The sequence below is a fragment of the Mytilus californianus genome, unplaced genomic scaffold (assembly GCF_021869535.1).
Source record: "Mytilus californianus isolate M0D057914Y unplaced genomic scaffold, xbMytCali1.0.p SCAF_7, whole genome shotgun sequence".
NCBI lineage: Eukaryota > Metazoa > Mollusca > Bivalvia > Mytilida > Mytilidae > Mytilus > Mytilus californianus.
In genome coordinates, this window is record NW_026262723.1 from 51,194,817 (window position 1) to 51,221,938 (window position 27,122).

The following is a 27,122-nucleotide window of genomic DNA, read 5'->3' on the forward strand; positions in this document are numbered from 1 at the left end:
TATGAGTATCACAGGCAGTTTTCTCTACAAGCTGCGGCACATTTAACTTATAACAATATCATGGTTGATTGGTCCGTGCGAAACAATGCGTTATTTTGTAACATTTTTGCTAATCTTAGGCCTAACACTTGTGAACATTGTCATAGCACACTTCATCTATCAGGTTTTTGTCCCTCATTAGTTCATAAGGAAGGTACTATTGGTACCCTCAACTATCCAAGAACAAAGGACAATAAGTCTGATACATATGGTAGATCAAGAGTATATCATAATGGTAGAGAAGTATGCAACAATTATAATGGGGAAAAAGGTTGCAAATATGTAAAGTGTAACAATCTTCACATATGTCTATTATGTAAGAAGGACCACTCACAAAATGAATGCCTTGGGTCAAAAAACAAGGAAGGGCCCCAAAAGAATGGGGCGCAAATGTTCAGGAAGAGGTAAATAGGACACAAAATTATGATCTATCATTATACACACCTATCAACGTTCACAGATTACAATATGAATTGATCAAACATCCTGATTTAAAATTTACTGATTACTTGATTCATGGTTTAAAACATGGTTTCCATACAGGATTAAGAAGTTTGCCTGACTTTTCTATAGAATGCAAAAACTAACTTTCAGCAATTTCTCAGCCAGAGTGTGTCAACATTTTAATTGATACTGAAATTCAGAAAGGTTACTTGTGTGGACCATTTGACATTATACTGTATAAGCACTTTCGTATTAATCCAATTGGAGTAGCTGAAGGCAAGTACTCAAAAAAAGAAACAACTCATAGTAGATTTATCAGCGCCACATGATGATGAACTAAATCCTAGTTTAAACGAGTTAATAGATAAGGAGGAATTTTCTTTACACTATGTTAAAATTGATGATGCAGTTAACATCATCAAAAAATTAGGACAAGGGGCATGGCTTATCAAAACCGATATAACCGATGCGTTTAAAATAATTCCAGTGTCTCCTCATTTATGGCCTTTTCATGGTATTAAATGGAACAACAAATATTATTTTTTCAAACAATTAGTTTTTGGCTCACGTTCAAGTCCAAAAATATTTGACAATCTTTCGCAAGCAGTGGGCTGGATAGCTACTAACAATTACAATATAAGGAACATTCTTCATTTATTAGATGATTTTTTAGTAATAGAGCCACAGAGTGCTGATGCAGTTCAGACCAAAGAAACTTTGTTGTCTATATTTGATTCATTAGGAATTCCTCTATCAGCTAAAAAGACAGTTGGGCCTTGTAAAGTTATTGAATACCTAGGTATATTTTTAGATTCGGAACTGATGGAAGCCCGACTGCCTTTAGTGAAAGTTAACAGGATTTGTGAATTTATTGAGACGTTTCGCAACCGCAAACATTGTACGAAAAAAGAAATCCTAAGTCTTTTAGGGCACATGAATTTTGCTTCAAGAGTTATTTTGCATGGAAGATCCTTTGTGTCACATCTTATAGCTTTATCAACCAAGGTAAAGAAACTTCACCACCGAATACAATTAAACCTTGAATGTAGATTAGATTTGGATATGTGGTTGTTATTTTTGAAAAAATGGAATGGTGCATCTTTTTTCATTAACGACAATATAACGGAAGCCGCTGATATGGAACTTTATACTGATGCTACACTAAATTCATTTGCAGGTTTTTACAAAAATCAGTGGTTTCAGGGCGATTTTCCTATAGAAGTTATGGATGAGCAAACATCTATGGCATTTTTTGAACTTTACCCCATAGTCATGGCTTGTGTTTTGTGGGGTCATAATTGGAACAGAAAGCGTATTTTGTTCCATTGCGACAATATGACTACAGTTGACATTATTTCCAAAGGCAGGTCTAAAGTTAAGAGTATCATGAAGCTTATGAGAAAGTTGACTTTTCATGCTGCTACACACCATTTTATTATTCATGCTCAACATATTCCTGGTATTAACAATAATATTGCGGACTCTCTTTCTCGTTACCAGATGCAGAAATTCAGAATACTAGCACCAGAAGCAGAAGAAAAGCCAGTGCCTTGCCTCTTGCCTTCCCACATAATGATGTTTTAGAACAACAAGCACGTAATTTATGGGACTTGTCTTTATGTCGGAAAACAAAACAAACCTATAGATCAGCCGTACAGAGTTTTATAACATTCATGAATATGAGCGGGATGCAGTGCTCCGTTAATTGTTTACCTATAATTACAGAGGACCATTTAATCTACTTCGCAACTCATTGTAAGAATAGTAAAAAGCTACAACATGATACTATTAAAATGTACATAGCCGGAATACGATACCATTACTTGCGTGCAGGTCATAATGACCCTACAGCAGGGACAGAACGACTTCCGTATATCATGCGAGGTATAAAGAAATCTCAACACAACGTTTCTAGGAACAGATTGCCTATTACCTCAGATGTGTTAAAACGTTTATGCAACCTGCTATCAACAGGTGTTTTCTCACCTTTCATTGATCTTATGCTGCAGTGTGCCTTTTTGACAGCATTCTTTGGTTTTCTTCGATGTGGAGAGTTCACTTGCAAAACTAAGGACGATTATCTGAACTGCGTAGTAATCGATGATGTTAAGATCAGCCTAATACATGATCGTTTTGTGTTAAAATTAAGAACATCTAAGACTGACCCTTTTCGAGTAGGAGTAGATATAACTATAAATGAAAATGATATTTTTGGACCAGTGCATGTTATGAACAAGTACTTGAAGTATCGCTTACAGATGGGAGCTTTAGCAAGCTTTCCTTTATTTGTTGAAAGTGAATTTGATTTAAGTAGGCCATTATCCAGGGAAACTTTCATTAATTACCTAAGACAGCTTTTAATCCGTCTGGGTTATAGGGAAAGTGATTTCTGTGGTCACTCGTTCAGAATTGGTGCCGCTACTTCAGCTGCAGCAGCGGGAGTTGAAGATCATATCATACAAACACTCGGTAGATGGTCATCGGACTGTTATATCAGATATATAAGAACTGATAAGAGGGTTATTTCTAAAGCACAACAGAAAATGTGTCATTTTTGAAACTATTGTATTATGGATGTAGTTTATTTTTACCTTTGTATTTGTTAGCATTATTATTTCTTGGGGGCTTTCACTCTTTCATTTTATGAACTCATTTCATTTGGCCTTTTTAATTCCAGGGGAATCATACTCCCCCAATTCAATAATACATCAGATAGGTTAATTCCTGTCGAGGAACAAATAGGTATTTTAAAGTAGTATTTTTACTACGCTGGGATCGCCCAGGAGCAATTAGGTTCATTCCTGGGGATCGCCCCAGGAATTAGGTTCATTCCTGCCGAGGAACAAATAGTCATTCTTGGGGATTGCCCCAGGAATTAGGTTCATTCCTGCCGAGGAACAAATAGGTTCATTCCTGGGGATCGCCCCAGGAAGTAGGTTCATTCCTGCTGAGGAACAAATAGGTTCATTCCTGGGGATCGCCCCAGGAACATTTTTTACTAATCGTTTAAGGAATTTTTATTTTCTCATATTTTGATAAGTTTTAAAAATTTATTTTTCTCATTTTTTTATTAGTTTTAAAAAATTATAAAGTCAAATTCTTTTAAGTGAATGAGTAGCCCCAAGAAAGCCAATAATGTATTATATTGTTAGTCATCCATTGTAGAATTTAGAAATGTACTGTTATGTTACAATTTATTTTAATATTATGTGTAGATTTAGTATGTTTAATATTTTAATAATAAAACATTATTCTTAAATTGTGTTGTGTATAAAAGGAAATTTGATTTATTAAATTATAGTTTATACACAATACAATGCATCTGTTATCAACGATTTCAGCAGGCAGTTATCTTAGTCTATTCTTAGGTAATTACATAACATTTATTTTTAGCTTTTTAGGAATAGTGCCCTAGAGGGGGGTTAGAGTATTGTTGATGAAATTGAGAGAATGCATCGATGTATCGGATGCAATTACAATCAGCTATCCCACCCACCATCCCCAACTACACCTGTGCATTAGCTGGGTAGTTATTCTTCATGTTATGATATACATGCATGTATTTTATATATGTTAAGTATTTTAAGGTTTTATTTATAGTTACAGTCAGGTCCATAATATTGAATTCTGATAGCAAGTTCTTGGTATTTCTGTTAAATTCATATAGGTGTTTAGTTTGTTTTTGTTTTTATTCAAGCTGATAAAGTGTTGTTCATGTGATGCACTCAAGCGTAGTTATAGAAATAGTAAATTTGAAATGGCTATATTACATTGTTATATTTTTTATTATATTTCTAGTTTGTTAGTTTAAATATATAAATATTTGTTTTATCTCTTGTGTTAGGGGCTACTCATATGGAAATTTTTTATTTTTTTTTTTATTCAAGGGGAATGGCCTTTTTAATTCCGGGGGATTCATTCTCCCCCAATTCAATAATACATCAGATAGGTTAATTCCTGTCGAGGAACAAATAGGTATTTTAAAGTAGTATTTTTACTACGCTGGGATCGCCCAGGAGCAATTAGGTTCATTCCTGGGGATCGCCCCAGCAATTAGGTTCATTCCTGCCGAGGAACAAATAGGTCATTCTTGGGGATCGCCCCAGGAATTAGGTTCATTCCTGCCGAGGAACAAATAGGTTCATTCCTGGGGATCGCCCCAGGAAGTAGGTTCATTCCTGCCGAGGAACAAATAGGTTCATTCCTGGGGATCGCCCCAGGAACATTTTTTACTAATCGTTTAAGGAATTTTTATTTTTCTCATATTTTGATAAGTTTTAAAAATTTATTTTTCTCATTTTTTGATTAGTTTTAAAAAATTATAAAGTCAAATTCTTTTAAGTGAATGAGTAGCCCCAAGAAAGCCAATAATGTATTATATTGTTAGTCATCCATTGTAGAATTTAGAAATGTACTGTTATGTTACAATTTATTTTAATATTATGTGTAGATTTAGTATGTTTAATATTTTAATAATAAAACATTATTCTTAAATTGTGTTGTGTATAAAATGAGTATATATGTACCCTTTTAACTCATTTGAATGCCTGTTTTGAGGTCTTCAGTTTATATAATAAAGAATTTCAAAATTCAGGTCAACACCTCTCATGGGGGATTCCCCCATAAATCGGGATAGTTGGCAGGTCTGTATTTCATTAAACTATATAATTAACTAGTTTTTGCCAATAGCTGTCAAATGCTAGCACCATTTTTATAATCAGCTGATTATTGTTTTTTGCCAAAATCAAAACGTGTGGCAAGTTCAAGGTAAAAAAACCAGTGTTGACTGATCAGGAAAATGTTAGAAAAGCCAGAAAAAATATATGAAGTCAAACCATTACAATTCTTTCAAAATAAATTTTTTCAAATAAGGGAGATAATAAGGTACTTCTGGTTTACGAAAAAAGTCACTAACAATGTCATTTGAAGGTTACTGAATGCAGATTCTAAAATATATATGGTACCCGATTATAAAATTACTGAGATGTGGTTTAATTGCCAATGAAAAAACTATCCATCAAAGTTCAAATGAAATGAATGTAAGCAACTATTAGTGACCGTTCCGCCTTCAACAATGAGAAAAACCAATACCATATAGTTGGCTATAAAAGGCCCTGACATAAAAAATATGAGACAAGAATCAACGACAACCACTAAACAGGTTCCTGACATGGGACAGGCACATAAAGAATGTGGGGAGTTAAACATGTCTGAAGGCACCAACCCTCCCCTAACCTGGGACAGCAGTGCAACAGTACAACATAAGAACTAACCTTAAAAATTAGTTGAAAAGGGCTTAACTCACCAGATCAATACAAAGCAGAAAAACATCTAACAAAAACACAGACTGCATGTGGCAGGGAATTTATGCATCCCTCACACAAAGTACAGATCTGAGAGTACTCACAGTTACTGACAGCTAATCTAAATACTTTTTCCTTGTATTATTGCAAAAAATGAATACTTCCGGTTTGTACAAGGTCATTTCTAGTTGATATTTTTCAAGGTTATCAGTCACCCAACCCTTTCCAAAAGACCCCATGGCTTTATCATGTATAGTATAAAGTAATAATCACTTTACCTAAATTTTAACCATTTCAGGGACAATAACTCCTATATGATATCATATAAACCAAATATCTAAGAGACATGTTGCAAAACAAAAATTACACGCAAGAACAAATTCTGCTGAAGAAAACAAAAATAATCAGAACAAAATCATAAGGCCTAAAATAAAATTTTATTTGTTTGGCATTGCCGCCCGACCCACTGAAAAACTTGCCGCCCAAAAAATTTTATTTGCATTTCAGAAATTAATTTTTTTTTATTTAAAAAAAATCGAAATTGTGCCGAAATTTGATCGTATCCGCCAAGTTTGTTCCTGGCTTTACTTATTTCAAATCCCGATCTTAAAAGTGCTTGCCTTACACTGTATTGGGAGCAAACATTCAAATGACATGGAATAGAAAAAGTCTGCCAAAAGTAATGTCAAAGAGGCTGGCAGGGGGAAGCATCTCCCTATGCTGCAATGCATTGGTTAAGGGAGATGGATTTTATCAAAAATCAAATTTTCAGCTATTCTTTGAAAGAAACGTTCTGAGAGACCTTGTAGAGGACTCAAATCTTATCTTTTGAAAAGCAGAAACAGTTGATGTCTGCTTGACTTTGTCGCTTCATGAGATAGCTTTTCACCGGGACATCACAGAACAAATATGCGTGGCTCTTACATTTGTTAAATTTATTAAATATTTGAAATTTATCATTGACAAATTTTCCATTGAACCAGATAACAAAGTATCTACTATAGTCAGAACCACAATGATGCATTGAAGATAATTATGGCTGAAAGCACCAAAGCTAAAAGACCAAAATGGTCCCAGATTTACAGGTTTATAGTAGTTTTGTACCAGTAGATGCTAGCCTGGTACAAAACATACATATTTTAAAGACTAGCATCTTGTGTCAATTGAAGTACTTCCCCCTTTTCTTGCCTTTCTTCTTAACATGAATAAGATAATTCTCAAAACATAAAAGATACTGACAGAAACATATTTATAAATGTATCTAGTGTACTAGTGATGAATAAAATCCCCTCCTTTTCCACAATTCTAAGGGCTCATTAATTTATCTGTATTCATGTAATGCATGTCCAGATTTCTGTTAAAACAAAACTTACCAGGGGCAGTAGGTGTGTTTGTATGGTAGTTTGTCACACCTTACATGTATGATTACTAGCCTCTAGGTGTTGGTTTGAGCCCTAGTTGGGCAGTTGCAAAATTAAGGTTTGATTTTCATGTCATATGTGATAAGGTTAGTCAGTTTCCTCCCGCAGGTTGGCACTTTCCTTCAAGTACTACGGTTTAGTATGCCAACAAAACTGACTGCCATGAAATTACCCATATGGTGTAGAAAGGGATGTTTATAAAACCAAAGCAAACAATCAAAGTTTTAAATCATTGTCTATTTGTACAAGGAGCCGTAGTGGTTGAGCCATTTAAAATATGGTAATTTTACCAAACTATGACCACAACTTCAAGATGTGACATCAGGTCTCTGTTCAACCTGCAGTCCCTCAATTAAAGTTCAATTTTCACGTCATACATTTTAAATGGTTAATTTGTCAGTTTCCTGCCTCAGTTCTGTGTTTTTTTCTGGGTACTTTGGTTAACTCTGCCAATAAAACTGACTGTCTTACATGAAATTATCCATATGATGTAGAATGTGACATTGACGGTTGACCCCTTTCAAAGAAACCATCAGTATGTACACACAACAATGCTGCAATGCTTTAGACACCATCGATATAGAGACTTCATGATTTACATGTATAAAGCTTTTAAATATAACAAAAAAATAATTTCCCTACCTACCTACCCACCTGCTGATAGTGTGGGTCGGCAATGCCAAACAAACAATTTTTTAAGGTGGGCCTAAGGTCTTTCAAGGGAAAGTGGAAAGACCTAACTATGATGAACTCAGGCACTCTGGAATGGTATGCAGTTCCATCTCCACAGAAGGCACCCATCTGTTCCTCATGACAGTAAAAAAAGATGATGTTAATAGCTACAAGCTACAACAATAAAAATCTTACCTCATTAAAGTCAATTGTAAAATAATTGAAGTGGAATGAAAATCTTTTATCGTTGGCTCTTCTGTGAGCTACAGATGCTAAAGAACGTGCTGTATAAAAATAAATTTCATAATGTATTTAATTAAACATAGATATTCAAATTCTCGTAACTTCACCTGTATTATGCTTTTCCACTTAAATATAATGTATCACTTTCTGTCTGATGATTTAATGTTAAAAGATCATGAAACAGCTCAAAACTATGCAGGTTTTATTTTTTTATGGCTGACTGGTATTGTCTTTTTTATAGAAAATAGGTCAACATATTATGGTTTTGTTGACATTTAGGTGAAATATAAGTACATGAATTCCCTATACATATCTTAGACTTTAAACTTTTGAAGTGTTTCATGAATACAATAAATTATTTTACAGGTATAAGTCATAAATTCTTAGTTGCAATCTCAAGCTTCCTTGCATGTAAAAAGTTTAATACATGTAACTTAATTCAATCACTTAAAACTTGATTAAACAGTGGAACTATGAGCTTCTGCTCATTAATGATACCCCAACTTTCAGAATTAGGTAAACAGGAAGTTAAAGAGCCATGGAAAATATGCATCACACGGTATGTCATGTTCTCATGAAGCCTGATAACTTTAAGGAATATCTTATTTATAGTTCCTGATAAAAAAAATCATACACGACCATTATATGTTAGAATATATTAGTATCCAGTAAACAGGAAGTTGATCAACTATGAATCTAAAAATGTATCACAGAGTATTTATAGCATGTTCAATATAGCCATAAAAACAAGTAAAACTGTGAGCTACTGCTCACTGATGATACCCCCGCCGAAATATTTCGGTAAACAGGAAGTTGTTGAGTGATGAATCTGAAAACGCATCACACGGTATAGCTGACTTATATAGACCCTGAAACCAAATTTCAGAAATCCTTGTCAAAGAGTTCCTGAGAAAAATGTGACGAAAATTTTCAACTTGGCTATCATGTGTAAAATAATACAAGTGTTCGGTAAACAGGAAGTTGTTGAGTGATGAATATGAAAACGCATCACACGGTGTAACTTACTTATATAAACCCTGAAACCAAATTTCAGAAATCTTTTTTAAGTAGTTCCTGAGAAAAATGTGACGAAAAATTTTCAACTTGGCTATCATGTGTAAAATAATACAAGTGTTCGGTAAACAGGAAGTTGTTGAGTGATGAAATTGATAACGCATCACACGGTGTAACTTACTTATATAAACCCTGAAACCAAATTTCAGAAATCCTTGTCAAGTAGTTCTTGAGAAAAATGCAACGAAAATATTCATGGGACGGACGGATGGACTGACGGACTGACGGATGGTCTGACGGAAGGACAGACAGAGGTAAAACAGTATACCCCCCCTTTTTCAAAGCAGGGGTATAATTTAAAGCGGGGGTATAATAAGATGTGTTATGATTGCCAATGAGACAACTCTCCACCAGAGACCAAATGACATTGAAGTTAACTACTATAAGTCACTACAACAATGAGCAAAATCCATACCTCTTAGAAAGCTATAAGAGGCCCCAAATGACAAATGTAAAACAATTCAAACGAGAAAATTAACTGCCTAATTTATGTACAAAACAGTAAACAAAAATCAACTTTGTTATACAGCAGCAAACAACAAATACTGAATTACAGACTCCTTACTTGGGACATGCACATACAGAATGTGTTGGGGTTAAACATGTCTGCTGATAAAAAATTATGTGTCTAACACAAAAATTGATAACGAATTTCAGATAGCTCTTATTTGTAGTTTCCTATAACAAGAGTGCACAAACTGAAATGTCTCGCCTGTTTTACTGACCATTGATTTTATGTAAAAAGTCTTTAAGATAAACGTGTGACTACAAGTATCACATAAACTTAATATTTTTAAAGATCCATGACAATGAGGTCAAGGTGGGATAAATTCTGTCAGATACACATGTTTACCTTACAATTATTCCAAACACCAAATGAAGTTGACCTATTGCTTATGGTAATTGAAAAACAGAAAAAAGCACAAAAACATAACATTAACCACTGAACCATGAAAATGAGGTCAGGGTCAGATTATACCTGCCAGACAGACATGTACACCTTACAATTATTCCATTCATAAAAATATAGTTGACCTACTGCTTATAGTATTTGAAAAACAGATCAAAACATAAAAAATTAACATTGACCAATGAACCATAAAAATGAGGTCAAGGTCAGATGATACCTACCAGACAGACATGTAAACCTTACAATCATTCCATACACCAAATATAGTTGACCTACTGCTCATAGTATCTGAGAAAAGGACCTAATCACGTAACTTAAACCTTGATCTCTGATCCATATAATGAGGTCAAGGTCAGGTGAACTCTTGTCTGACGAAAATGTGGATGTTGCAAGGAACCCATGTACCAAATATAGTTATCCTTTTACTCATAATAAGAGAGAAATTCACATGACAAAAAAACTATAATTTTCTTTCAAGCAGTCGATGAACCATGAAAATGAGGCCAAGGACAATGGACAAATGACAGATGGAAACTTTGTAACATGAGGTATCTGCATACAAGGAATGAAGCTTTCAGATCTTCTTCCTTCTGAAATATAAAGCTTTATACAAAAAGTTTACATCGCCTCAGCCACCGCTGCCCTAGTATAGTAATCCCTATGTCTCGCTTTCTTCGACTTTCATTGCAAGCGAGACAAAAATAAGATTAAAGTTACATACATGGCCAGTTTGTAATAGAATATATATATAAGTATTCATTAAACAGGAAGTTGAGGATTGATAATCTGAAACCACATCACAGTTTTGATGAATCTAAAACCATATCATAGCATATAGAGTGTACACATGAAGCATGATAATAAAATTCAGAAAGTTCTGATCTGTAGATCCTGAGAAAAATGTGACAGTAATTACATGACATGGACAGACAGACATACAGACAGGGGTAAAACAGTATATCCCTATCATTCGGAGCAAGGATATAAATATATACAGAAGCACCATGGGATAAGCTGAAAAATCTTTCCCAAATTTTGGTGTATTTATACAGTGACTGTGACCTTTGACCTACTGATCCAATCCATAGTTCAATAAGAGTCTTGTACTTTCTAAGGATCATTCTCAAATTAATTTTGGTGAAGGTTGGACACATATTATTGTACAAAGATATTATCCAGAAACATATATATTACCACAATTTCAGTCTATCTACTGCCACTGTGAACTTGGAACTTTGACCTAGTGACATAAAAATCAAAGCTATAAAATGTTTTGCAGTTCAAACATCCAAAAGTAATTTTATTTTGCCCAACTTTCATTCTATCAATAGCTGCCGTAACTTTGACTCTCGACTTCTTGACCCCAAGAGCAATCAAGGTTTTCCACACCTCACAGGACATGAAACCAGTTTGGTAAAGATATTGTTTATGGCTTCAAAGAATTTGTCCTGAAAACAAAATGTTGATGTCCCTACAGCCAGACACCAGGATGACATTCATCATATCATGAGACAAATTTGACTTTGTCACAATTAACTCTGCTAATAAAATATTTCTCCTTATAATGATTGCAATGTTATTATTGATACCTTGTCTATAACTCCCAGCATTTCCTGGTATAAATAGGACAGGAACACCATTCACAGGAACCTTCCTTAAATAACAAATCAACACATATTTGTGTCATTAATATTCAACACATAACATACTTTTGTCAATTCTATTCCATTTTCTTTTAAGAAAAATATAGCATAATTGAAAAAATTTATGTTAAATTACAAGGTTAAATGCAAATATGAATAAAAGGAGGTGTATGTCATTCAAACATGAATGCAACCACACAACAAGAGTGCTCAATCTGAATTGTCTTGCCTGCTTTACAGATCATTATTGAATTTTGTGTTGAAAGTCTAAAGGTTTTACTACAGGTATCACACATCCATGAACAAGAAGTCAAGGTCATATGAACCCTGCAATATAGACATTAAAACCTAAAAATCATTTAATACACCTTATCTATTGACCTTTTGCTTCTAATGTCTGAGAAATGGACCTAAACATGAAAACTCAACATGGATCAATGGTCCATGATATGAGGCAACATTAGGTTAAACTTAAAGTCATATGAAATGAGTTTCTTTCAATTATAATGTTAAGTTAATAATTGAACCAATGCATGTATATTTACTAAACTAAGTCCTCTTTATTTATTACAAATCTATAACATATAATCGACAAAAAATATTTCATTCTGTGAAAACTTTGCCTGCTAATTATCTTTTAATGTTCTATTACCTAAGTTTATTGAACATGACCTTAATATACAATCAATACAGAATCATGGAGCACATAAGTGAGAAGATAGACATGCATTAGAGCAATGTTTATTTATTTTTTATATGTTTCTATTTGTTACCGGTAATCATGTTAATCAAACTTTGTCATAACAGTTGTTATATTATTTGGTGTGTTAAATTTTTTGTTTCAGAATCAATTTACACTATATAACTTCCTTGTTTTTTTGTCTTTTCTTTCATCATGGTTTTCCCCTCGCACTTGCACTGTGTGCTTGTGGAAGTACTAACAAGAAGCTGGTTAGGTCACTGCATCAGAAAAGCAATCGACGAATTAGAGACAGAAAGACAATAATTCAATAGCAGTACATTTCTTAAGATTTTGATAAGATCAGGGATTATATTTTAAACGAAAGTCCATGTACGTGTGTTTTATGGTTAAAACTTAGCCCCTCAAGTATATAAAACATATTCAATTTTTTTTAAATTTGAAGTATCATTTGACTTTAACTTTGTCTAACAGACATGTGCACCTGACAATCATCCAAGAGCAATTACAAAAACAGCCAGGTAATAACACAATATTATATGTGCATCAATGTGAAGAATATGTACAGTATGTATGCCACAAACAGGAAGTACATAAGTCAGAGATCTGAAAATATCTCACACTGTATAGCTTATAAACTGCTATGAAGAAGTTATTTGTGTCACATATCAAGAAACTATGATTGTAGTTGCTGATAAAAATGCGTAAGAAATGTGCTTTAGACTGACAGTTGGACAGAGTCAAACCAGGACACTCCATCCCAACCTTTGGACAGAAGTATAAAACTTTTGTCGTAAAGATAGAGATAATCAAAATTGGTAAAAACCTTTACAATATTTGATTGAACACATGAACACAACTATAACATGTACATATTCACATCCAGGAATTTAATAAAATAGTGGTATTTCACATCCAGCTTTTATGGTACGTTGTAATATTATTTATAAAGCTAATAAGTTTAGGAACTGTCCTTCAAATATTTCGTTTTTGCTCAATAGACTTAATAAGCTCATTATTATTCTGTTACTGTTAAAGCACTGTGTTTGGTATTTTGGGGAATAAACATTAATTCCCTAATTTATTGTGTGAAGCAAGAGAAAATGTTCTGTTTTTCTGTATTGCAATTCTACGCAGGTTTATTCAAGGCGTTGCATAAGGTCATGTCTTCCTTTACTGCCTATGGTGTTTCTGTAAGAAATCCACTCTGAAATGCAACTATCAATATCAGAGTGTAGAACTGCATTTCATATCAGCAGGTTAAGTCCTTTGAGCTCACTTTCAGTAACTGTAAGCACTTTTTGACAGTAATGTTTATTATTGATTATTTTACAGTTGTGTTTTTGTTATTTGTTATACTTATTTAGAGTTTAGTATTTTTTCAGATCTATAGACATTAAAATGGATGAGGTTGAGATCTCAAAATACTAGTCACACTTCAAAAACTGATACTTTCATAGTATTTCGGAACAGCCACAAGAAAATTTTTCATAAATGATATTCTTTATTTTAGCAATTTTTTCCAGAATCACAACACGAGTGATAAAATTATGTTTCAAATTTCAAATTAAATTAGAGAATTTTCCAAAATCGCTGTGTATCATCGCCACTGGAAATTGGGTACCAACGAAACGGAGAGAAAAGAAAAAAATAAATAAACAAGGTAAGAATTCCTTCGATTTAAACCATTTCTGCCGTTTTGATGAGGTTACTGCTTTTGACAACATTTTCTGATATAAAAATGCTTAAATTTTTAATGCCAACAAGTTGCAAACAAAGACAAGATTTTGTGTTATACTCAATAAAGAGCTGCACCATTAGCGCATGATATGCCCGTTGCTTTTTCAACAAATAAAGTTCCATAACTCCTCAATGTTATATCAGAAATCTATAAAAAACTAAAGAGCTTATTTTAATAGATATAAACCAGTCACCAAAGATTCATGAAAACTGCTCAAAGCATTTTTGAATTTTTGTCCGAAAACTGGAAAATCCCTCTTTTTTTATGAATAAAACCCACAACTCGGAAACGTAAAATTTTACAATTTATGAAATTCGCAAGTAAGCTTACATCAATAGATATAAACAATTCACCAAAGTTTCATGAAAATTAGTTAGAGTTTTTGTATATATTGATGATGGACTGACAGATGGACGGAGGGACGGACAACAGTATACCATTAAACCTTCCCTAAACAGGTGTACGATAAAAACTGTGCACTTTTTTAAGTTGATTGGACAGATATTCAACAGTTTTCATTCTTCTTCCTGACAAAATTTTTTTGATTATGATAGTGTGACTTCAAATTTACAGAAATTTGCTATCAATAAGATGTTTTCTATAGAATATTGAAAAAAAAACAATCAAGCCTAGGGTATGGCAACTTGCTCATGTTGACAGAATTAAATTACGGCAACTTGTTTTCCAACTGTATGGCAACTTGCAATTTTTATAATATTCATATGCCGTCCCTTTCAAGAAATAAAATAGTGTTATAACAATACCTAATTATACATTTGATAGAAATACAATTCACTTGACGGCATTGTAGATTGTATAAATAATATCAGGCTACAGAGTCCTATTAGATCTCAAGCAGTTTACAAAGAAATACATGTTTTCCAGATGTATACATTTTATGTCAATAATTTACCCGTACACACATAAAAAAAAACATTCCATTAAGTCTTAATTAATAAAACCCTTTGAACTGTTACTAACTTCTAGTATCTATTTGCTTTATAGATTGCATTACATCTCTTTAATATCCAAGTTCACGTCTGACAGATATGAGATGCAATGTTATGTAGTGAATTAAACACTGTCAGAACAAATGAATAATCAGGAGGATTTTTTCCGGGTTAAATATTTATTTTCAATCGTTGCTATGCTTGCTAATTTTTCTCACTCATTTTTTTTTCTTTTTTGGATACAATTTTTTCTGCATTTTGTTTTATAGAATATTCATTTTAAAAACCTGTCAAGAGCAACCTTATTTATTTTCATTTCGTCCCAGGCCAAGTTATTCATTTTCAAAATCCTCCTCCCCATAAAATCAAATGGTCATCCTCTTATTTTTAAAATCTCATGAAGGCAATACGTATCTCTATCATGTCTGTTACAACAGAATCTGTAATATTGCAGTTAATATCGTAAAAAAAAATACCAAAGAACCATACTATTAAGTAATCTATAAAGGTTATGAATATGTAGAACTCTGAACTGCGATGATACTCCGAACAACTGATGTGCGACGGTTTGATGCTGAAGTGCATTTTCTATCACGCTGAAGTGCGATGGTAGCATTGTGAAGCTATCTTGTTGATAACTAGGCTGAAGTACGATGGTGGAAACGCTGAAGTGCGATGGACTACATAAACTATATTTTCAATGCTTTTCATGTTGATGTAGAAATCTATTGTTTTGTTAGAAGCAGAGTGACTGGTGGAGAAAGAAAGTCAACCTTCTGTAGTGGATTTCTTTCGAAATCTGCAAAAGGTTCTTTTTTCGCACAATGGAGTGTGGCATTCTTTAAGTACATACAGGTTCGCAGACAGACTCTCCGTATCATAATATTACGATTAATGAAGAACTCCTGAGAGGAACCAAGTAAATATCATGTTCACATACAGACAATCAATGGGGACGATCTCTCATTTAGTATGCAATTGTAACTAAGGACAAAGATAGACAATAAAGAATGCAAATTTATATACTGACCATTAAAAAAATTTACTTCTCATAATAATTGAACATCTGTAGAATTTAAACTAACACAACGCGTGCAATATAGACCACCACACATCAGCAAAAGGGACCATCGCACTTCAGCATGACCATTGCACTTCAGCGTCCTCATCTCACCTCCGGGTCCTACAAATATCCTTAGAAATGTCTTTATAAATTGTTTATATTGTAAATAAAATTTGACAAGTAATATAAACTTCAAATTAACAAATTGATAAAGTATGCTTTTTTCTGAAATATAAAATTGATACAACGCTGTTAAAGATTTGATTATTTTCATATATTTGTAATCTAAATGTTGATTTTTAAACACTATAAATTCACATTCCTATAAAACCAAATGCATAGGTCGAGTTCCATACCTTTATAAGAGTTTAAAAACAAAACAATCACATGCTGCTATATCTGATAATTCAATCAAAAGTCTCACTTGTATTGAATTATATCATTTCATTTGACACAATATAAAAGTAAAATTTAGAAATATTTAATATCTTATTCAGGAAAAGGTACAATGTGCTACAAAAAGAGAAGTTGGGGGAATATACCCCCACTGCTACCCTCCACTAACTCATTTTAATTTAGGCTAAACAGAATTAACAGTCTTTTATTTTTTTATCATTTTATCTATAATAGAAAAGAAAGGATAGGATATGGGATATGTTTTAATAGAAAAACTAAGGATATGGGTTATCCATCCATGACACAAAATCAGTACATGCACAGCCAAAAAAATACACAACTAGAGGCTCTAAAGAGCCTGTGTCGCTCACCTTGGTCTATGTGAATATTAAACAAAGGACGCAGATGGATTCATGACAAAATTGTGTTTTGGTGATGGTGATGTGTTTGTACATCTTAATTTACTGAACATTTTTCCTGCTTACAATTATCTCTATCTATAATTAACTTGGCCCAGTAGTTTCAGAGGAGAAGATTTTTGTAAAAGATTACTAAGATTTACGAAAAAATGGTTAAATGACTATAAAGGGCAATAACTCCTAAAGGGGTCAACTGACAATTTCGGTCATGTTGACTTATTTGTAGATCTTACTTTGCCGACATTTATTGTTTTTTTACAGTTTATCTCTATCTATAATAATATTCAAGATAATAACCAAAAACAGCAAAATTACCTTAAAATTACCAATTCAGGGGCAGCAACCCAACAACGGGTTGTCCGATTCATCTGAAAATTTCAGGGCAGATAGATCTTGACCTGATGAACAATTTTACTTCATGTCAGATTTGCTTTAAATGCTTTGGTTTTTGAGTTAAAAGCCAAAAACTGAATTTTACCCCTATGTTCTATTTTTAGCCGTGGCGGCCATCTTGGTTGGTTGACCAGCTCACGCCACACATTTTTAAAACTAGATAACCAAATGATGATTGTGGCCAAGTTTGGTTCAATTTGGCCACGTAGTTTCAGAGGAGAAGATTTTTGTAAAAGATTACTAAGATTTACGAAAAATTGATAAAAATTGACTATAAAGGGCAATAACTCCTAAAGGGGTCAACTGACCATTTCAGTCATGTTGACTTATTTGTTAATCTTACTTTGCTGAACATTATTGCTGTTTACAGTTTATCTCTATCTATAATAATATTCAAGATAATAACCAAAAACAGCAAAATTTCCTTAAAATTACCAATTCAGGGGCAGCAACCCAACAACAGGTTGTTCGATTCATCTGAAAATTTCAGGGCAGATAGATCTTGACCTGATGAACAATTTTACTTCATGTCAGATTTGCTCTAAATGCTTTGGTTTTTGAATTATAAGCCAAAAACTGCATTTTACCCCTATGTTTTATTTTTAGCTGTGGCGGCCATCTTGGTTGGTTGGCCGGGTCACGCCACACATTTTTTAAACTAGATACCCCAATGATGATTGTGGCCAAGTTTGGTTTAATTTGGCCCAGTTGTTTTAGAGGAGAAAATTTTTGTAAAAGATTACTAAGATTTACGAAAAATTGATAAAAATTGACTATAAAGGGCAATAACTCCTAAAGGGGTCAACTGACCATTTCAGTCATGTTGACTTATTTGTTAATCTTACTTTGCTGAACATTATTGCTGTTTACAGTTTATCTCTATCTATAATAATATTCAAGATAATAACCAAAAACAGCAAAATTTCCTTAAAATTACCAATTCAGGGGCAGCAACCCAACAACAGGTTGTTCGATTCATCTGAAAATTTCAGGGCAGATAGATCTTGACCTGATGAACAATTTTACTTCATGTCAGATTTGCTCTAAATGCTTTGGTTTTTGAGTTATAAGCCAAAAACTGCATTTTACCCCTATGTTTTATTTTTAGCTGTGGCGGCCATCTTGGTTGGTTGGCCGGGTCACGCCACACATTTTTTAAACTAGATACCCCAATGATGATTGTGGCCAAGTTTGGTTAAATTTGGCCCAGTTGTTTCAGAGGAGAAGATTTTTGTAAAAGATTACTAAGATTTACGAAAAATGGTTAAAAATTGACTATAAAGGGCAATTACTCCTAAAGGGGTCAACTGACCATTTCGGTTATATTGACTTATTTGTAAATCTTACTTTGCTGAACATTATTGCTGTTTACAGTTAATCTCTATCTATAATAATATTCAAGATAATAACCAAAAACAGCAAAATTTCCTTAAAATTACCAATTCAGGGGCAGCAACCCAATAACGGGTTGTCCGATTCATCTGAAAATTTCAGGGCAGATAGATCTTGACCTGATGAACAATTTTACCCCATGTCAGATTTGCTCTTAATGCTTTGGTTTTTGAGTTATAAGCTAAAAACTGCATTTTACCCCTATGTTCTCTTTTTAGCCGTGGCGGCCATCTTGGTTGGTTGGCCGGGTCACGCCACACATTTTTTAAACTAGATACCCCAATGATGATTGTGGCCAAGTTTGGTTAAATTTGGCCCAGTAGTTTCAGAGGAGAAGATTTTTGTAAAAGTTTACGGACGACGGACGACGGACGCAGGACGACGGACGACGGACGCAAAGTGATGAGAAAAGCTCACTTGACCTTTCAGGTCAGGTGAGCTAAAAAGGAACAGCACTTTTAGTGCTGTTCTTCATCCAAAAGTCACAGTGAGGCCTTCAATATCAATAAAGTAAATCTGGCAGGAAATCATACATTACTGTCATAATTTATCCTGACAATCACATTGAAGAGTGCAAAAACAATACAAAAATTTGGACAACCAATATATATATGTTAGATAATTTGGCAGGAAATAACATATGTATAAGGCAAATATTTCTGGAAGACTTAATAAGATGTAACATCACCAACTCGGGCAGATTTAAAATAAAATAGTTCCTTCGCATAAGTGTAGATGTCAAACTATGTAGAATATATATTGGTAATTTAGGTATCAAACGAAAGGTGAAGAACTGGTGATCCTTGTAAAACACCTTTTGACTGATAATTTGACTCAGAATATATAATAAAAAATTGTATGAATTAAATCTAAAAAAGAGGGCATATATTGGGTATTGCCTGTTTCTCAGATATGAAGTACCTATTCCGTAAAACCAGTACGCTCTGATATGTAAATAACTATATATTGACCCCACCTCCATAAATGCTTGAAATTGATATAGAGTTTAACATAGAAAGTAATGGCGGCCAAAAAACAGTGGTGTGTGTCTTATCAAATTTGTGTACACAAACTGGCATAAAAGTTTGATAATGATGTAGCACACATAAGAGAATACATAGACCATAACTTTAAAAAACAGTTGGGGCAAAAATGGACACAATATTCGAGCTTGATACAGGTCTGAATTTGGATCGTAATTTAAAAATATTTGACACATAATAGGTTTCTGACACAGAATAACTGTAGTCAAAGAACTTAGAATTGGTTATATGATTTGAATTTATATTCAATTTTTTGCTTTTGTGCAATACACTATGCTGTTGCATATTGACCCATCCCCCCCCCCCAAAAAAAAATATCTTGTTTAATTTCTGAAATCTGAATTGGGAAAAAAATTGCCCCCCCCCCCCCCCCTTTTTCAAAAAAAAAATCTTTCCCTCAAGATATGGTCATAATCTCAATTCAAATTACCAATGGAGTTTTCAACCATAATTACCCATTTAAATACATCATAAAAGTCTTAAATAGATAATTTAAAAGCAGTGTAAGGGAGGTAATCCAACATTGTACAACATTCTACAATTTTGTTTTTGGATTACCTCCCTTACACTACTTTTAAAATGTCCATCAACCAGGAAACCCTTGTTTTTCCCCCTTTTTTGCCCCTAATTCCAAAACGGTTTGAGCCATAACCCCCCAAAGCCAATCCTAACCATCCCTTTGTGGTATGGAAACTTGTGGTATAATTTCAAAGAGATCCATACACTAAAACACAAGTTATTGTCTGGAAGTTACAAAAATGCTTATTTTTGGCCCCTTTTTGGCCCCTAATTCCTTAACTGTTGGTACCATAACCCCCAAAATCAATCCTAACCTTCCTTTTGTGGTATAGAACCGTATAATTTCATTCACTTAAACTAAAGTTATTGTGCGAAAACCAATGTCTTCGGACGACAACGACGATGACGACGAAGACGACGCCAACGCCAACGTCAACCAATATAAATTTTTTGCGGTGGTATAAAAACACATGACTGAGCATACACCACAAGCTCTGACTATTTGTCTTTTGTTACCACACATTTAAAGTCTGCCTTAAAAGATGGATGTTTAATGTCCTACAAAAGAACTAAATCCTCTAAGCCGGTGGTTCCTTTTTTTTAAAGAATTATATTTCAGGCACTGACCGCTCATCTGTTGAGGGGCATAATTTTTCTCTCATGACAAACTTTTTTTTCGACTTCAATAAAAAAAAAACAAGCTATTTTTCAATACTGTAATTTGAGAAATTTAAATTCAGAAAATAAAATGCTTTGCCGAGCGCAGCTGGATACGACCGCAGAGGTCCAACCTTGAACAGTTGGGGCAAAAATGGACACAATATTTGTGCTTGATACAGGTCTGAATTTGGATTAAAATAAAATGTTTGACACATAATAGGTTTCTGACACAGAATAACTGTAGTCAAAGAACTTAGAATTGGTTATATGATTTGAATTTATATTCAATTTTCTGCTTTTGTGCAATACACTATGCTGTTGCGAATTGACCCTCCCCCCCCCAAAAAAAAATAAAAATTTCACCCCCCTTTTTTTTCACCTTCCCTCCCCTCCCCTTTTTCCAAAAAAAAAAATCTTTCCCTCAAGATATGGTCATTATCTCAATTCAAATTTCCAATGGAGTTTGCAACCATAATTACCCATTTAAATACATCATAAAAGTCTTAATTAGAAAATGACATACATAATCATGTCTAAAAATAATATATCTTTAGTCAGCATTTTTATTAGTAACTTCTAAAAATAAATTGACAGCTAATCACCTCCAGACAATACAAAATTTCATTATACATAATTTTAAAGCAGTGTAAGGGAGGTAATCCAAATTTAACATTGTACTTAAAAGAGATTGTCCAGTAACAAGGAAACCCTTGTTTTTCCCCTTTTTTGCCCCTAATTCCTAAACGGTTTGAGCCATTATCCCCCAAGGCAATTCTAACCATCCCTTTGTGGTATGGAAACTTGTTGTACAATTTCAGAGAGATCCATACACTGTTCCACAAGTTATTGTCTGAAAACTACAAAAATGCTTATTTGGGCCCCTTTTTTGGCCCCTAATTCCTAAACTGTTAGGATAAACCATAACCCCCAAAATTCCAACCTTCCTTTTGTGGTTATAAACCTTGTGTTTAAATTTCATAGAATTCTATTAACTAATACTAAAGTTATTGTCCGGAATCCAAGTGTCTTTGGACGACGACGACGATGTGATACCAATATACGACCGCAAAATTTGTTTGCGGTTGTATAAAAACCAGCCCCACAAAAGACAAATGAAAGATGAATGGTAGGTGTTTTATTGAATTTTTTAAAATTTGCCCTTACAACCAATAAAACAAGAGATGTTAGTAGTATAACAACATATAAATACATTTAGGATTAGTTTGAAGAAACCATTTTTGTCTTTCAAAACACAACTTATAAGGGTCCAATGATGACATCTGAATGAAATTAATTACAAATATTTTATGACATTTTTGCTATGTACTTTATTTCGTACATTTGTAAGCTGGTAGCGCATTGATATGTGACCATATCCATGATATCACCCCTTGTTTTTATCTATATAGTGATTAATATCATCTCTATATTACAATATACAATGGCAAGACGCCATACAGAAAACAAGTTCTTATTTTGCAATTCGCTGTACAATAAATAAAAACTGTTTTGGTTCATATTCTTTAGAAAACATCTTTTTGATAGCGAATTTCAGTTAATATGAAGTCACACTATCATAATCTAAAAATTTGTCTGGAAAAAGAATGGAAAACAGTTGATTATCTGTCCAACAGGGTGACGGAGGGTAAATTGACCTCAAAATTATCTAGTACCAAGTGCACGGTTTTTGAGTATAGCACAAAATCTTGTCTTTGCTTGCTACTTGTTGGCATAAAAAAAATTGAAGCTTCATATATTAGAAAATCGTTTCATAAGTGATAACCTCATCAAAACAGTAGAAATGGTATACTGGTAATTTAAAGGAATTCTTACCTGGTTTATTTATTTTTCTTTTCTCTCCGCTCTGTTGGTACCCAATTTCCAGTGGAGATGATACTGTAAATTACCTTTATCTATAGGATTTCTAGCTTTTTTAAAAAGAATACATTTTTATATCTTTTAAAATACCTGTAATTATCCTTTATATAATCTTCAATGTTTTTAACAGGACATATATGCATTTTGGGTTCTTAGGGAAAAACACTTTTTGAGTAATACCAGTAAAAATGTATATGATCCTTTTCTAAATAGAACTAACTCAGGCAAAGTTGACCTTAGGTAAATATAGCTATTCCTTTAGGTCTCTTTGGTCTTTTAATTCCTTGAGTATTCCAGTATCTATTGTTATAACTGCTTTCACATTAATATTTATAATTAATTAAAATTCTCACCTCTTTGATTCTAATTTTCTTGCATACTGGCTAAAATTAAGAAAAAAAACAATATAAATTAATATAGCTATTGGAATGTTGGAATGAAGAGTATCAAAATCATAATAATAAACAAGTCTAAATTGAAAACAACGTTCAAACCTATGATTGCGTTGGATAAAAACCGCAATTTTTATATGTGTGCATGCAAAACAAATTTCTTGGTAGAGGGGTCTAAATACAGCACAAACAACATTTTCCAAAAGACCAAAAAAGTGAAAAGGTATATTTTAACAAAACGCATTTGACTAGCAGGTCGAACAACTGATGTTCTTAAACCCTGCTGACTGCCATTGGCGATTGCCAAATAAACGGATCATAATAATATATATATTAATCTTACCTCCTATAAACTCCTAGGAATATCATTGGTTAAAAGCAAAGTGTGGGAACCTTGTATATTTTATATTATGTCAGTGGGCGTGGTTTATTCTAAATATGTGGTTAGTAGCAGTTAGTAGTAGTTAGTGGTAGAGTTATAAGGAATTATTCTCAAATTAACATTCATTGTATTAAACATAAATAATTATAATTTTTCAAACTTTAAGAATAAAACATAAGACACTGACTTTCATTTATATTGATCACTATATAAAAGAAAGAATTTTCTCAATATACTGCCGAAATTTACCCAAAGGAACTTACTTTAAATAAATTAAATTCAAACAGTAACAACTGTCCTTTCCTAGATTTAGATATTTTGGTTTTACACGGGAAACTCCACACTAAAATTTACGATAAAAGGGACGATTTTTCATTCCCTATTGTTAATTTTCCCTTTTTGGATGGTGATGTTCCTTTGGCACCATCTTACGGTGTTTATATTTCACAACTCGTTCGCTATGCCCATGTCTGTTGTGACGTTTTTGATTTTAACGAACGTAATCTATGTATTACTGGTAAATTATTAAGCCAGGGATTTCGTTACCACAAATTATTTAGAACCTTTACTAAATTCTTCCACAGATATAAAGATTTGGTTTTTAAGTTTGGTTGTACCTGCATAAAACTTATTTCAAACAGTATTGCACCTCCTCATTTTTACGGCAATATTGTTTACCGTGCCCGGAAATTTAGAAACGATCCTTTAAATAAACTTATTCTAAAAGGTTACCAACTCAACACAGTAATTAGATCATTAAATATTGTTTTTATTGGTACTAATATTGATTTTGTTATAAGTAAATTAAAAGCAAACTAAATATTATTGTTAAATACATATACACATTCATGGATCTACAATCTGTCGATACCTGTATCTTGGCATTGCACAAGGTCATGTTTTTCTCTGACTGTTTATGACGTCTTTACACTAAATCCATTGGATGTGGGATGTGTACGGATTGATAATTTAGTCTTAGATGCATGATTTTTTTTATTAGTTGTTAGTGGCTTTGAACTAGCTGTCAGTAACTGCGAGTACTCTCAGATCTGTACTTAGTGTCTTTTTGTTGTTTGGATATACAAGTACCCGGCCACGTCCACTTGTATTTGTAGTATTTGTATTTTTATCCATCTGATGAGTTAAGCCTCTTTCAACTGATTTTTATAGTTCGTTCTTATGTTGTACTGTTACACCACTGTCCCAGGTTTGGGGGAGTGTTGGGATCCCGCTAACATGTTTAACCCCGCCACGTTATGTATGTATGTGCCTGTCCCAAGTCAGGAGCCTGTAATTCAGTGGTTGTCGTTTGTTTATGTGTTACATATTTGTTTTTCATTCATTTTCTGTACATAAATTAGGCTGTTAGTTTTCTCGTTTGAATTGTTTTATATTGTCATTTCGGGGCCTTTTATAGCTGACTGTGCGGTATGGGCTTTGCTCATTGTTGAAGGCCATACTGTGACCTATAGTTGTTAATTTCTAAGTCATTTGGTCTCTTGTGGAGAGTTGTCTCATTGGCAATCATACCACATCTTCTTTTTAATATATAACAACTAAAAATATTTATTTTATTTTTTTACAACTACGTCTAAATTCCCCAAATTAAATAGTTGGTAAGATAAATTCATTCCACAGTGAAAATGAGGTGAAGGTCAGATGAAACCTGCCAGACTGACATGTACCCCTTAAAAATCATTCCACACACCACATATATCTGCATACAAGGTATGAACCATCCAGGTCTTTTACCTTCTGAAATTTAAATCGCCGCCGCCGGATAGTAATCCCTGCCTACTGCGACTTTAGTCGCCCAAAAGCAAAGTGCATAGAGTTTATTGGTAATCTTATTGTTACAATGAGGCTTCAGTTTGAAATAAAGCTCTCACCTTACTGCAAGGTCATGACAGCCCTAAGCTACAGTATTATATAGTATAGACACTTATCTACTGAGGACTGTTAGTTGACCACTAGATGGCTCTTAGATCCTTTTTTTTTGCATTCACGGGTTGCTTTTAAGTTGATGTATATTACAATTTACACATCTCCTTTAACTTATATAACATGACCAAGGCAGTAAATTTACCAGTACATTACTGCCTAAAAAAACTAAACATGACAAAGACAGCTTGTGTAAATCTGCTTCCACTTAAAAATACATAGACATGGGCTGAGGTAGTGTTAATATGTACTCATAATATAACTTCTTTGGTAAACAGACAACTGGATACTTATGATAACAATGTTGACCTCTCAATATATTTTGCAGTTATTATATTTTTGGTTGCAAATTCATTGTCGCAAATTTCCTTTTTCTTATATCAACGGTTGACACTGTCGAAGCAGTGAACAAATCTACCTACCCTTCACCATAGATAAACAGTCTGTATCTTGGATAGTTTTCCTTCAGTCTCTTTCCCAATGGTAGTTGCTGGAAATAAAAGACAGATAGAATCATGTAGGATTGTCACAAAGATGAGTCCTTGACTCAGGAGGAAATGAAGCTGGACTCACCATTTTTTTTCCCTCTCATTGTGTGTTCTTTTGTTTTTGTTTTCTTTTTTCTTCAGTGCTCAGGTTTAAGGAAAGAATTAAATTGCATCTCTGTCAATATATTACCAAATATATGGATATAAAATGATGAACATACCGTAAAACAAGCATTTTGTGAGTATTGCAATACATAGTTCCCTACCGGTTACAAATTCATTGTAATGGAACGAAATTCTAAGTTGATCGATAACTTGTCATAGTGTAAACTACATAAAATATCAAGTCAAAATCTTCAAGCATGACGAAAAAAACTGTTGAAAACTGATTATTTAAGTGAATTATCTATGTCCAAAGACCATAACTCTGCACAAAATTATCAGACTGGAACAAAATTCCAATTTGATCTGTAACTTGTCATGATAAAACTATATACTAATTATCAAATCAATATCTTCAAGACCTACCACTAAATTCTTCGAATGATTTACCAAAGAAAAGGAAAAAATCCAAAATGTCATTTTGTCTTTTAAAAAATGAGTTATTTCCCTTTGAACAGAAATCTACTAATTAATAAGTATTTCATCAAAAATTTAATTCTAGGGAAAGGGCTTTAACTGAACAAAGAGAAAAGCTAAAATCGTGAAAATTGAACTTGACCTGTAACTTGTCATGATAAATCAATAAACCAAATATCAAATCAATATCTTCAAGCACGAAGAAAAAAAATCTGGAAAACTGATTTGCCGGACTGACAGATGGACAGACAGACAGACAGACAGAGGGACGGAGTGCAAACCTAAAGTCCCCTTCGACTTCGTTTTAGGGGACTAATAATGTAACATCATTTTTGGGAAATAACTTCCAAGCTTGTTTAGTACAATTTTTACCGTCATTGAATTAAAATGATAATCTGCTTATGTAAAGCTCAAAATATTCATGATATTAGTTAATT

At 33.3% G+C, this 27,122-nt stretch overlaps 2 protein-coding genes across 8 annotated transcripts in view; one reads left to right on the forward strand and one right to left on the reverse strand.

Moving 5' to 3' along the window:
• LOC127709698 (GPI inositol-deacylase-like) overlaps positions 1–27,122 on the reverse strand; it is a 283,867-nt gene that overhangs the window by 250,616 nt on the left and 6,129 nt on the right. For all 6 annotated transcript variants that reach the window (XR_007985716.1, XR_007985717.1, XM_052215342.1 and 3 more), the window contains exons 2-5: positions 26,041–26,108; positions 23,257–23,286; positions 11,696–11,760; positions 8,075–8,163 (exon numbers count right to left, since the gene is read on the reverse strand). Coding sequence is in view for 4 of the 6 variants with exons in the window: in XM_052215342.1 (XP_052071302.1) it covers positions 8,075–8,163; positions 11,696–11,760; positions 23,257–23,286; positions 26,041–26,108 (252 nt within the window). In the remaining 2 variants the exon portion in view is untranslated. The remainder of the gene's footprint in view (positions 1–8,074; positions 8,164–11,695; positions 11,761–23,256; positions 23,287–26,040; positions 26,109–27,122) is intronic.
• Positions 729–4,976, forward strand: LOC127709732 (uncharacterized). Of its 2 annotated transcripts, none has more exons than XM_052215403.1 (2): positions 729–3,307; positions 4,680–4,976. In XM_052215403.1, the coding sequence occupies exon 1, from the start codon at positions 2,157–2,159 to the stop codon at positions 3,039–3,041; it is 885 nt and encodes a 294-aa protein (XP_052071363.1). In that variant the 5' UTR covers positions 729–2,156; the 3' UTR covers positions 3,042–3,307; positions 4,680–4,976. The 2 variants fall into 2 exon arrangements, with proteins under 2 accessions (XP_052071363.1, XP_052071362.1); XM_052215402.1 differs by lacking the exon at positions 4,680–4,976 and adding an exon at positions 3,446–3,509.

Coding starts and splice junctions, on each gene's coding strand:
- LOC127709732 (XM_052215403.1), top strand. CDS start 2,157: ATGAATATGAGCGGGATGCAGTGCTCCGTTAATTGTTTACCTATAATT.